At 30.6% G+C, this 13,713-nt stretch overlaps 1 protein-coding gene across 1 annotated transcript; it reads left to right on the forward strand.

Annotated features, from left to right (window-relative positions):
- Window positions 1-3,089: 3,089 nt before the first annotated feature.
- On the forward strand, window positions 3,090-5,580 carry LOC120077574. Its single transcript, XM_039031512.1, has 3 exons — window positions 3,090-3,415; window positions 4,860-4,906; window positions 5,315-5,580. Exons 1-3 carry the CDS (start codon window positions 3,190-3,192, stop codon window positions 5,441-5,443), a joined length of 402 nt encoding a protein of 133 aa, XP_038887440.1. The 5' UTR covers window positions 3,090-3,189; the 3' UTR covers window positions 5,444-5,580.
- The last annotated feature ends 8,133 nt before the right edge of the window (window positions 5,581-13,713 follow it).

The raw sequence follows: 13,713 nt of genomic DNA on the forward strand, positions 1-13,713 counted from the left end.
GCAACAGGCTGAATCGAGGAGCCAAGTTGTACCTGACGCAAGGGCAAGAGAGTTGGAGGATTGGGGGGTATCACATCCGAGGATGGCAGCCGCTGCAACAAACGAAGAACCATGCTTGGGAGGATTTTTGGATTTATTGATATCGTAGAGGCCAAAGTTGTTTGATAGGACAGTTGTCTAGGATATAACCCCTTTTATGGCAGTATCTGCATTCAATGGTGAGGCAATTGGAAAACCTGTGACCATACTATTTGCAATTCTTGCAAAAAATCGACTTAGTTGAAAATTGTGAATGGCAGGTTGCGAAAGCAACGTCCGGGGAAGGAGAGAAGACTAACCCAAGTTGCCTTTCCTAAAAAAGACTTTCCTAAATCGCTGAATCAAGAGATGGTAATGGACTGCGGTATAACAAGGAAGCACGAATAGACTCATACTCAGAACGAAGTCCCATAAGAACATTGATAAGTCATAGATGATCTGGACTGATCTAAGCCTGGTCTAATTAAGTCAAAATAGGTTGAAGAATAGCGAGATACTCATTCATGGATTACTCGATCTCCTGACTTGTGCCAACTAAAGTAGTATGAAGTTGATAGTAGTGGGCAAGATCCACGGTTTGGAATCGTTCGGACAGAAAATCCTAAAGTTCTTTAGTTGTGTCAAACACATCAAACTGAGTGTGAATAGCTGGGATGGAGGTATTACCCAACCAAATGATTATCTGATGGTTCTTGTTGTCTCAGTTTTCTATTTTGTCCACAAATTTACTGTCTTTTTCAATGGCTCTTTTGACAGACTTAACGACATCACCTGTTACCACTCACCACAATTTACGACCAATCAAGAAGCTCTTAATTGATAGGCCTATGTAATATAGTTGATGCCATTAAGGATTATGCTGATAGGACGAAAGATATCATTTTTCTCCATTTAAAACAAGGAGAGAAAAATATTGCAGTATCAGTCAAAGAGAAAAAACCAAAATCAACTAGCAACAAGATCGACTCAAAATAAAACAAAAGGACGGCTCAGATTTGGCTCAAAACAATAGGATCGACTTGAATTTGGCTCAGCTCCCTCCCTGTCTCTTATACACATCTAGATGTGTATAAGAGACAGGAAGATCTGAGCGGATGACATTGGTGTGATGACTAGATCTGGGTGATGAAAGAGGATAAGAGGAAGAAGAAACCAGCTAGAAAGGCTCTGATATCATGTAGAAAACAAGATCTAAATGGATGATTTTCTGTGTGTCTTTATTGATCAATTGTACAGGTATAAATAACTTAGTACAACACTAAAATTAGCTAACAAGAATCCCTTAACAAAGTTCAACTATCTAACAGAAGGAGACTTGACTTTTCAATCTAAAAATCCTAACAAAAGTAGTTTACAATTTAACACTAAGTAGTTTCCTAAGCGATTCAAATGGAGATAACATCGACAAAGAATAGAAACCTTTCAAATGAATTGGATCTTCTTTGAGAGGCATATCAGAATATAGTGGTGTGTCGTACTATTGCACAGCAAATGACAGATCTAGCACAAAGCATCAAAGGAGAGCAAGAGAGGTGAAAAGCGACAACAATGTGAAGATAAGAACATTTTCAAATGAGCATGTGAAGGTGAATTCATTGAGCGTCAGAATAGAGCAATAGTGAGATATGGAAACAACGATATTAGACACTGAAAAAAAGATAAAATGACCTCTAAAATAAAAAGATATATTAAATTTTAAAATTCAAATCTGATCAAGGAGAAAAATCTAGTAAGATATGAGATTTTAGACTCCGTTTGGGATTGCGATACATTTTAAAATAATTGCTAGCAGCTGCACTTTTATAAAAACCAGTTGTGAAAAGAAGCAAAATAGTGTTTGATAAATTTTAGCTTAACTTGAAAAGTAGGTTAGGGTATTTGGTAAATAAATACAAAAACATCTTATTTGAGATATAATAATTAAAGTAGACTTCTAATCAACTTTTTTTTTAAAAAAATTTTGTTGGCTATAGATTAGTTTTAAACTATCAAGAAAAATATCTTTATTTTAAAAAAATGAATATATATTTTATACTTTTTTTTCTTGGAAGAAATATGATATACTTTTTCTTAAAAAATGATACATTTAACTCATGAAAAATATATATAAAAAAAAATAGATTTGATTAGATGAGAAATAGATAAACATATAAAATAAATCTTCTTTTTAAAGTATAAAATTTAAAACCAAATATTAATTAAAAGTTCTACATGATTTGAGGAGAATCTAAAAGTTAGAAGTATATTGCTTTTAAATTCAATATAAAATTACTCTGTGTTTTAAAAGTAATTTTAATCGATTTAATTTAAATCTATTTTATCAAACTAAAAAAACAATTTTTTTTTTTTCTAAATGACTTTTTGACACAGCTAATGCAAGGATAAAAGTAACTTTAAATTAGTCAAGAAGATACACATTTACACTGGATTTTTGGAAATACTACTTATGATAATTTTGAAAATTGTTGAGGGCATTATCCGGCTCCTTGCTATAATATGATGAATTACTTTTTGTACCATCCTTCAAAACGCAACTTTAAAAGCTGCTATGGTCAAATTTTTCTAATGTTTTTGTACGAGAAATCAACAAAATGGAAGGCTTGTTCTCCAAATTCATTATAAGGTCGGGCTAAGTCAGAATCGCAAATGTAATTGGATTACTTTTGATCGCATTTATAGAGAATTATGAATTTTGTCACATTTACTGTTACTATTATCTTTGATGGTCAAACGATAACTGTAACAATAAAAGTATCAGAATGCATACTTTTTCTTTTGAAAAATTAACCGATACGACATAATTTTCATATGTAATTAGATTGAATACATTCCGCTCGTCAATCAATTTGTGTTCTTTTATTACAGATTTAGAAGTGAGCTCTATATGATACAGGACAAAAGTAAATAATATTCAAAGTAATTGAATGAGATCTACTTTTTACATTATCTTTTTGCTAGGAAACACCGATTTAAAAGGAAAAGAAAAACAAAAAAAACAAAAAAACAAAAAGAAAAACGTATTTGTTGATGAAAAAGACAATGGGTTTTTGAAGTTTAAATCAAATATTACTTTATGAGAGGCGGCATATGGACCAACAAAACCTCATCTCTTCTTCAATCTCATCCTCAAACTGAAAAACTCTCACTCCGATGAGTTCCATAGGCCAAAGCATTCTGATGGCCCTCGCCGTCACTCTCAACAAATTTGCTTCCTCAAACGTTCAATCCGTTCAGAGAAACCAAGCCAACAAGCCTCGCACCGCCACCGCCACCACCGGTTCTACAATCGGAAGAAGAGGCCTCCTATTGTCCGCTGTTGCCGCCGCTGCCGCCACACCTGAAGAAGCCGTGGACTCCAGAACCGAGCTGCTAAAAAGTGCTGCATTCTTCTCTTTCTTCTTCTTTGGGGCTTCCTTTTCTTTCTTCAATTTTGTGTTTTAATTTTTCTGTTTTTCGAAATGGTTTTTTTTTTTTTTTTTTTTTTTTTTTTGTACTAAAGAAAATCTTGATTTTCTTCCCTAAATTTTGATATTTTTTTAAGTTTAATTTTGAGAGACGTATCAAAATGAGTTCTATCTGATTTCATTATCCAATTCCAATTGGTCGCTCTTTTTAAGAATGTGGAGTTGTGGATAAACCAAATATTTTAATTTTTCAAAAATAGTAAATTTAATTGTGGCTATAATTTTTTGAATATTTTTATAGAAAACTATAGATATTTCTAATCTTAGATTATAAAAGTACTTGGTATGAATTTCGTCATTTAAATAAGGTATGTATTACTATGAAAAATCATTCGATATAGAAAATTATAATTGTGATTTTTTTTTTAAAATTAAAAAAATTATTTTAAATGATAAAATTATTGAAAATATTTAATAATAGTAAGTAATTTTTCTATATTTATAAATATTTTAGTTTATTTTTTATATTAAATAGATTTTGTATGTATTTGTAATTTTTTTTAAAAAAAAAAGGTTTTCTATTTGTTTAAATGAATAATTGTATTACCGTATTCATATAAATATTTGTAAGTATTGCATATTATTAAATAAGAATTAAATTACTGATAATGGATTGACTTTTTGGAGTACATATTTTTAGGGTTTTAAATTATAAGTTTAGTCTATAATATAATATATATAATATAATATATAATATATATAATATATATATATATATTTATATATATATATATATATTTACTTTTGTACGTCTATAGTGCCTAAATTTTAAGAAATGTTTATATGCCTTTGAACTTTAAAAAGTATATAATAAATTCGTAGATATTTAATTATGTGTCAGATCGATCATTGATAAATTTGAGGTTTTTTCTTCTTCTTTTTTAATTTACAGAGTTAATATATATTGAATGTTTAGGGTCTTAGGATCTATAACATACAACTACTAAAAACAAAATTAAGAGTAAATGGTTTATTAGATACTTTTTAAAACTTAGAGACCAAAATTCTATTAATAGTTGATTGATTTGATAATATTCGAAGTTAACTTTTATTTTATTGTATAAAATATCACCGTTAATTATGATTTACATATATTTTTATATGGTTTGTTTTCAAATGTAACAAAATGAACCAACATATTTACATATAAAGTAAGATTTTAGAATCTATTAATGATAGACATTTAGACACCGATAGAAGTATATCAATATCAGTAGTTTTGTCATTTGAAATAATTTTCCTTTTTATTTTTCTTAATATATATATGAATTTGACATTTGAATTCTTATGAATTATGCTACACTTTTCTCTAATGCTTTTTGACTTTCCTTTCAATCCAAATATCTTTTGAATTAGGGTACCTCAAGAAGTCTGAAGAAAACAAAGAAAAGAATGACAAGGAGGTAAATTTTTTGTAATTTCGCCTATATTCTATTTTATTAAAATGTTTAAATCCTTATTTTTTTTTCTAGTATATTCTAGAAAAATTATCCAAATGTAATCGCTTATGGTGTGACCATCACTCTTATAATTGTAAGCTATATGATTAGAATTTTTTTAACATATAGAAGAAATGCCAATTAAAAAAATAGTAATAGACATTCATAGACTTCTATCAGCGTCTATCACGTAGTATCAATGATAAACTTGTATCAGGTTCTATCCCTGATTGACTCAATCAACTTTTATCAAAGAATATTAAATTTTGTTATTTTGTGTAAATAATTTCTCTTATTTTTCTATGTTTGAAAATCCCCTTTTATCTATCATAAAACTAATTATTCGATACAAAAAAATTGTAATTTTAACAGAGATTGGAAAGTTACTACAAGCGAAATTACAAAGATTATTTTGAGTTTGTTGAAGGATCAGTGAAGAATAAGAACGAACTTTCAGAAGCTGAAAAAGGTATTATTGAGTGGCTTAAACGAAATAAATGAAAGACCCTTTTTTAGTTGCATTTGATAAATTCATTTATAAGTTCTATTCCTTTCAACAATTATAACAATAGTTTGAATTCACACCTCTAATTTATTTATAGTTTTATGATTTTAAAAATAAAGCACATTTAGTGATATAATTTTTTTTTTCCAAAAAGAAATGTATGTAAAAAGAAAAGATATGTATGTAAAAACTACTCACTATTTATAGGATTGTGATTGGTCAATAACTATAGCATAGAGAAATAAGATAATTGCTTAAATTATAAAATTTAAGGGTGTGAAAATATCAACTATTCTTCTAGAGTGGTTGTTTTATTATTTTATTTTTATTTGTTTAGTTAGCTTTCACCAAGTAGTTAAATTGAAATGTCAAAAGAAAGGTTTTGAAAATTAGCACTTTCAATTTTATGTTTTAAAATTTTGTCAATTTTGAAAACATTTTAAAGATAATTTATACTAGGGAAATATAATTTTTAAAAATAGAAACAGAAAAGGGAAACAGTTATCAAATAATTTCTTTTCAATGGAATCTAATGAGTTTTTATTTTCATATAATCGAGTCGAAACTTGTTGGAAATTAAAATGTCCCTTGTTTCTTGCTTTTCTTTTTATGTAATTTAAATTCAAGTTATACCTACTAATTTGAGAGATGTATCAATTTACACCTTCAATTATGTTTCATTTAGAGGAAACGTCATGTGAAATTTATAGTTGTATCAATCAAAACACTGAACTTTCATAAATAATCCATTTAGATTTTGAGTAAGAATTTCCTATAAAAATCGTCCATATATTTACTCTAATAATTTATTTTGTGAAATCGACATTTGAAGAAGTCTATACATATCTTAACAACTGATGCATGGATGATCTTCAAAGGCAATCTTAATGAAGGGGCTAAATTACGATTTCTCTTTATTGATACCTATAATTGGTACCAACGATGAATTTTGCTTAGGAGGAATCGAACAATCGTCCTACACAATAGAGAAAACTTTGCACTGGTGTGGTGCTAGGCCACTACACTCCAAAGATCAAGTCAATAACTATTCAACAAGAGCTAGAACAATAGAGAATTCAGAGTGTTTATTAAGTGTACCCCAATTGTCTTGAGCCCTCTTGATTTATATAGAAAAATAATTATGTAACAGTCCTAACTAATCTCTCGGATAATTAATTTGACCATTACTAATTTACCTCAACTATTATCAAATTATCAAGCTATGAACTCAAGCATATCTTCTTTATCATGGCCAGCCCTTGGACTGACCTTCACACAGCACATAGGGTCTGTCTTCATGTACTCTTATAGATTAATATCTTCATGGTATTTATTGATCTTTTTATTCATCCTGTAGAGTTGGTCTCTTTGGCCCCCTAGATTGATCTTATAGGTCGACCTCCATACTTACCAAATAACTCGTTCCTATTGGAATGTTACTCGTTAGTTTATCCTTGTAAAGCCAGACATTAGTCATATCTTTTATCCTTAACACCTTTTATTCTATTTTTTAGCATTATAATTGACGGTTTTGAATTCAACATTTCCTTTTCAGGAATTTTGCATATTGTCACGTACTATTACCAAATTAATGATAAAATTACAAATTATTAAATTTAAGACGAATTAAAAATTAATATATGGCCGAATTAAATTTAAATAATGCGATATTATGACCATGTAAGCCTACCTAAGTACCTAGTAAAATGCTATTTGGGTCAAAATATCAAATGAACCCAAGATCATCCATTCGGCTCAAAGTCCAAACTAAAGGGTTAGGCCTAAAGCCCAAATTTAAATTATTAGGCTAAATGCTCAAAGTCCAAGCCCAAATGGATTGGGCTCTGAAAAGCTCAAGTCCATGATATGCCATGGAAAGCTTTCGAGGTTTGGAAAATTAAGAGCACATAAACATTTAAAACCACTAAGACGTTTTCATGGCTCCCTTAAATCCTTGAAAGGTTATGTTAGTGATATATAATTAAATTTACTTTCACTCATTAGTTTAAATTTTTGGGTCAATTGATTTAAGATAGTATCAGAGCAGGTAGTTTAAGGAGGTCATATAAATTTACCTCCACCCTAGATTTAAGAGGCTAAAGACTCTTTGAAGATAAAAGACGCTTTGAACATCAAATGACTTCAAGAATGGATTGGAAGTCTTTGCAAACTAAATTTCTTTTGAAAATTAAGGGTCCGTTTGGATATACTTGAGAAAAAAAAATGTTTTTCAAAAAGTTAATTTTTATTTAAACATTTTTGACAAAAATTATTGAAAATATATTTCAAAAGCTATTTTGAGAGGTTGTCAAACATTCCAAATTTTTTTTTTTCGAAAATGACTTATTTTTTTAATTAAAGACTTGAAAATCCATTTCAAACCTATCATAAAATTCTTTGAAGACAAGTTAACGATTCAACCTTTGAGAGAGCCAACACTCTCTAACCCGCCTAAGGGATGCATACGCCCAAGAGAAAGAATCAAAGAAATCATACAGAAGATATAATACTTCACTACATACAAATTAATACAAAATCTATTTCATTACATTAACTAATTTTCTTTTGAAATTTCGTCCAAATACACCCTTGATTTTTAAATATATGATTTAAGATAGTATCGAAGTAGATGTTTTAGAGAGGTCCTTATAAATTTACCTTCACCCTAGATTTAAAAGGTTAAAGACTCTCTGAATATAAAAGACGCTTTGAACATCAAATGAATTCAAGACTTGATTGAAGTCTTTGCAAACTAAATTTCTTTTCAAGATTAGGGACCCATTTCAATTGACGTGAGAAAAAAAATATTTTTTAAAAAAATTCATTTTTATTTAAACATTTCTGACAAAAATTGTTGAAAATATACTTTGAAAACTATTTTGAAAGGTTGCCAAATGCACCAATTTTTTTCTTCTAAAATGACTTATTTTTTAATTAAAAGACTTGAAAATTCATTCCAAACGTATCGTAAAAGTCTTTGAAGACAAGTTAACGATTCGACCATTGATAGAACCGACGCTCTCTAACCCACCTTAGGGACGCATACACCCAAGAGAAAGAATAAAAAAAATCATACAGAAGATATTATACTTCACTACATACAAATTAATACAAAATCATTACATTAACTAATTTTCTTTTGAAATCTCGCTAAATACACCCTCGATTTTTAAATATAAACATTATTGGTGGCAATAAAAATAATTAAATTTTGGATACGAAAAGGTTTGATTAAATATATTTCACATATGCATGTATTGAACGTTGTGTTGTGTCTACTTAATTAGCCAACAAACTTTTAAAGGTTGCAATGACGTACTTAGACTTTAATTATGCTTTTATTAACTTAATGCATGTTTTGAATATCAGTTAGTGAAGAGTTTAGTACACATATATGTTAAGATTTAAAAAGGAATAAGACTTCGTTGAAAATAGTAAGATTCCCATGCCCAAATTTTCTTTATGTCAACCAACCTTCATTTTATTCAATAAATTAATCTTTTTTCATCATTGAACCGATTTAAGTTGTACTAACACGAGGATTAGTATTTCAGGAAGTATTTGTTGGATTTTGGTAAAATATTAGAAGTACATTTGTCTCATATTTGAAAGGTACAAGGAAATGATGGACTTTGAGGACTATAAAAGGACTCTATGTTTTTGGTTTCTTGTCATCCCAATTTGAAGCATTTTAAACTTGATTTACTAGCTCTGTTGTGTGAGTGGTATACCGTTTTATAGGGGAGGAGAGAACTGTTTTGGTGATTGTCACAAATTTTCATAGAGAGGATTTCTTTCTAGTATGTAGTTTTTTCTCCGGTTTGGAGCTTTTCCACATTAATTATTGTGTGTCCAGTTTTATCACTTTCTTTTGATTTCTCTATTTTTTTTTTTTTTTTTGCTTATTTCTGTAGTAGTGGTGAGAAATTTTTTCCCCAACAAGTGGTACTAAAGTTGTAGGTTTGTAGTTTCATAAGTATATTGTTATATTGTTTGAACTTCCACATCAGAATAAAATTCTTGAAACGTACTACGATATGAGATTTACACTCAAATGGACAACACTTGGGCCCATTTGATAACATTTTTTTCTCTTTTTTCGTTCTTTGCCTATCTATTTTTGTATGAACCGAAAACAAAAACATGTTTAGTAATTATGTTTCTTATTTCTTGAAAAACGAAATAGAAATAAAAATATATTTGATAGTCGTTTCTTGTTTATTGTTTTTTTTTTTAAAAAAAAAAGAATAACAAAATCTATTGCACATAATACAATATAATATATAACTTAGATGAAAACTAGATGAAAACAAATATACAATCACTTTAAAGAGTTTATAGTATTGAATACTGAAAAAGCAATAGGATGACTCTCCACTTGAAATATGGATGTTAAACGAAAAGCAGTGACAAGTACTGTAACAAAAAAAATACTAACAATAAGTAAACAAGTAAAGACACACAGAAGTTGGTAACTCAGTTTGGTGATAATCCACCTATGCCTGGGAGTAGTGGCCCATGAAAGATAATCCACTAATATTAAAGAATTAAGCAGTTTACAACGTAGTACTTATTTGTAATACACAATCACTACAGTGACTCATGTAAAGCTCAACTTACTAACCATCTAGGCTCTCCTTAGATGTGAGACTCCCATTCAAGTGTACTTAGGCTTCCCCTAAGTTTGATAATATTAATTTTAGACACTTCAGCTTTTGCCAGTGTGTGAAACTTCTCTCACTGAGATATTTTCCCTTTAGTAAGCAAACTCCCTTCATTGATGAATCTTAGGATTCCCTTAAGATGGAGAGCTCCTTCTCTGAAGCTGAGTCTTAGGCTCCCCCTAAGATTGAGAATCCCTTCTCTGGCAGTAATGACTTAGGCTCCCCTAAGACCATGATTTACTTCACAGTGTTGAACTTCAACAGATGAAGAACTTGCATGGTGGAATAGTGAACAACGAGCAAGAAAACAATGTAGAACAATTCGGCTGTCAAACAGAAATCGTCTTGTTCAATAAAAATAAATACGACTGATCTAAATGGACTACATAATTCTCTTTAAATAATCGAATCCAAAAAAGGAAACAAATCTTCATTTGGAATAGGAAGGCCACACTTCAATAAAAACTAATATCGAATGAAATATTATAGGTGGATATTTCTAGATAAGGAAAATATTTTGTAGGAAGATACTCTATTATCACAACATATGTTAAGACTTTACGAGAGATATTTGCAGAAATCACTTCCTTAGAAAAATATAAAACCAACTAAACAAATCTTCGACAAACTCCCCTTTTACCATATATATTTTTTTATATAGGTAGAACAAAAGTAGACAACCATTCATCAATAAAATAAATATGTCTGAAATAAAAGATGTCTAAAATACAAGATGTTTGAAATAAAGGCTTGACAAAAAAAAAATAATAATAACATCACCAGTGATAACACAAAACAAGCCTAAACATCAAGGACTTTCAGAATAAACCAAACCATAAACTAAGTAGCGAACATATTTAACAGAGTAGCAAATAGCAAATCTAGAGGTAGAATAAAACATAAAAAACTACCTCCAAGCACTCCCCCCTTTCTGACTGTAAAAAAAAAAAAAAAAAAAAAAAAAATCAACTCCTCAGTTGAGAAGAGGAAGCTCCTCCATCCCGAGACAAAACAGATCGTATAATCTGTACCTCATCAACCTCATGTTTTCTATCTTGAAGTCTGTGCACCAAGGACTCCCGGTCATGAGATTCATTTTATAGTAGGTGAAGGATACGACTACCAAATGAAGACTCAATTAAAGTTTTTTTTGGACCATGAAGATGATGAGTTGTGGTGGTAGTGTCCAGGTCAGGAAGATGATGTCTCTGCAAAAACTTTTGGTTGATAGAGAAGAGACTTGGAGAGGGTTGAACAGGTTATGTAGGGGAGAGAAGGTTAGGCTTCTGAGACAGAAAAATACCGCAGATAAGACGAGGAAAACAAATAGGCAATTTAAGAGATGTGAACCCAATATTCCTTTTAATCTAGTTCAGCACAAACTCGTCATAATTGAACTATGTTTGAGTCCCTATCTGAAGGTTCCAAGAGCAATAGATAAGTCCGATTTGTGAGAAGTGATGACCAATTATAAATGCAAATCCTATACAGAAGAGCATATTTAACACTTAAAAGAACTGTTGATAAAGCCTTCATGGCCATGTGGAACAAGCTCTTCCAGTCAGTTCAACACTAAATCTCTGAGGGAAGGACATTGTTCCCTCACAATCTTGAGCATATTGTGATGCAAAAATTGATTGATCAAAATAGAAGAGAAAACAAATGGATGGCGCCTAATATGTACCCTTTAATAATCTAGACTAGCTAAATCTGCAAAACCAGAGGGAAGATTCACAATAAACTCACAAACAAGTTATGAATAGTAGGGTCCCAAGCACGAAATAGTCCGTTCAAGTCCAATAGCATGAATTAACTCCATAAGTTCAACATACTCTTGAGTACGGTCAGGTAATTATTTCTCATCCACAATTTTGCTTTTAACAACATACTTCCACAGGCTAGTACACTCTGTAGAGTGGAAGGAAACACCATCTAAAGGCATAGAAGGAACGTTGAAAGTAGCTGGCTGTTTTTTTCTTGGCCTGAGTAGAGACCCTAGTGACACGAGCAGAACCAGTCTCATCATTGTTCGAGTTGCTCTTGAATCCCCAATCTAAAGCTTCCCCAAGAGCATTTTTCTTATATTCATTTTCAGATGTCTCATAGGAGGCATCAACATCAACATAACAACATCAAGGACACTAGCATCAACAGTAGTTCTCTTTGATCAAAGCTCTGCAATAGTAATATTGTCTTCATTGTCTTTGTCATCAGAATAAGTAGAACGAGTAGAATTCTCATTTCTTTGATCGCTAGACTCAAAGGTAACATCAGACAAAGTAGTATTTTTCATATTCTATAAAGTCTCTGTAGTCAACAAATTATCAATCACAAGTTATTAATCACCAGAGTATTGACATTCTCTTCACCAGTTTGAGCCTCTTCACTAAGCCCAGTACTAGTCACAACCAGAATTGCTGGAGCATTTAGCGAATCAATAGCATCAAACACAAGGAAGCAAAAACAATCTTTTCAACAATAAACTTTAAAACATTTTCTTTAGAGATATCCACACATTCATTTTCTTTTAACTCAATAGCAGTCTCAATAGTAGTCTCAATAGGTACAAACAATTTATCAATCTCAGAACTACTAGGAATAGTAACATTTTCTCCTAAAACAACACCAGAAGCATTAACAGTAGAATCAACAGTACCAGAACCAGATGCAAGATTTGAAGGGATTGAATCTCGAGTGGAAGCATATGAACGCTTTACATTTCAGTTTATTGGTTCAAATGAAACAAAATCAGCATAGAAAATAGAATAAAAAAAGGGGATGCTAATTGAATAGTAGAAAATGGGAAAAAGAATATCACCTACCTTCATCAATTCTTGAACTCTTCATGATTTCCTCGTTGTCTTCTCCGAAATGATTCTTCAATGAACAATGGACACCACCATAGTGAGACCTTGTTATTCTCTTAAGAATCGAAGGGTAGATGAATGGTCTCTATGAAGAAAATCTAGTGAAGAGAACCTTGAGCGGAAGCGGATCGACCAAATTCCATAAATTATTGAATACTGAATTTACAGTGAACATACAATAGATATGTATTTAAATTAAATTACAGCATGCTATTACAAGAAAAGAGATCAAGACATATCATCTTTGTGGAACCCTTTACTTCGCGAATCCTCCCTCGAACGAACACGAACTTTTTGAAGATCTTCTTCAAAATAACCTCAGAAGCCCGGACACGACCACAATGGAGTCATCGGTATTCTTAGGGTGAGAACCCAAGAGTGGTGGGCTCTGATTATTTTGGTTAGGAGGGGAAAGTTTAATGGTGGAGGAGGAAGAAGATTGAGAAGTATCACACAAGTACTCATAGAACTTTTCTATAACTTTCTCAATCGTTCAACAACATCAACGTAGAATAAGAAGAAAAACTATTTTTCTTTTTAATTCTTTGTGCCATAAAAAGCATAACCATCCATAAAAGTGGGTGGAGAGAAAAGATGGAGAAATGAGTTGTAACTTTCTTTCTTATTATTCAAATAGTAATAATATAATATAAATAAATATGATAACTAACTTATCATATTATATTTATAATAAATTATATGTTATATCACATATAACATATAACCTATAGTTTT

This window comes from Benincasa hispida, chromosome 5, assembly GCF_009727055.1.
Source record: "Benincasa hispida cultivar B227 chromosome 5, ASM972705v1, whole genome shotgun sequence".
NCBI lineage: Eukaryota > Viridiplantae > Streptophyta > Magnoliopsida > Cucurbitales > Cucurbitaceae > Benincasa > Benincasa hispida.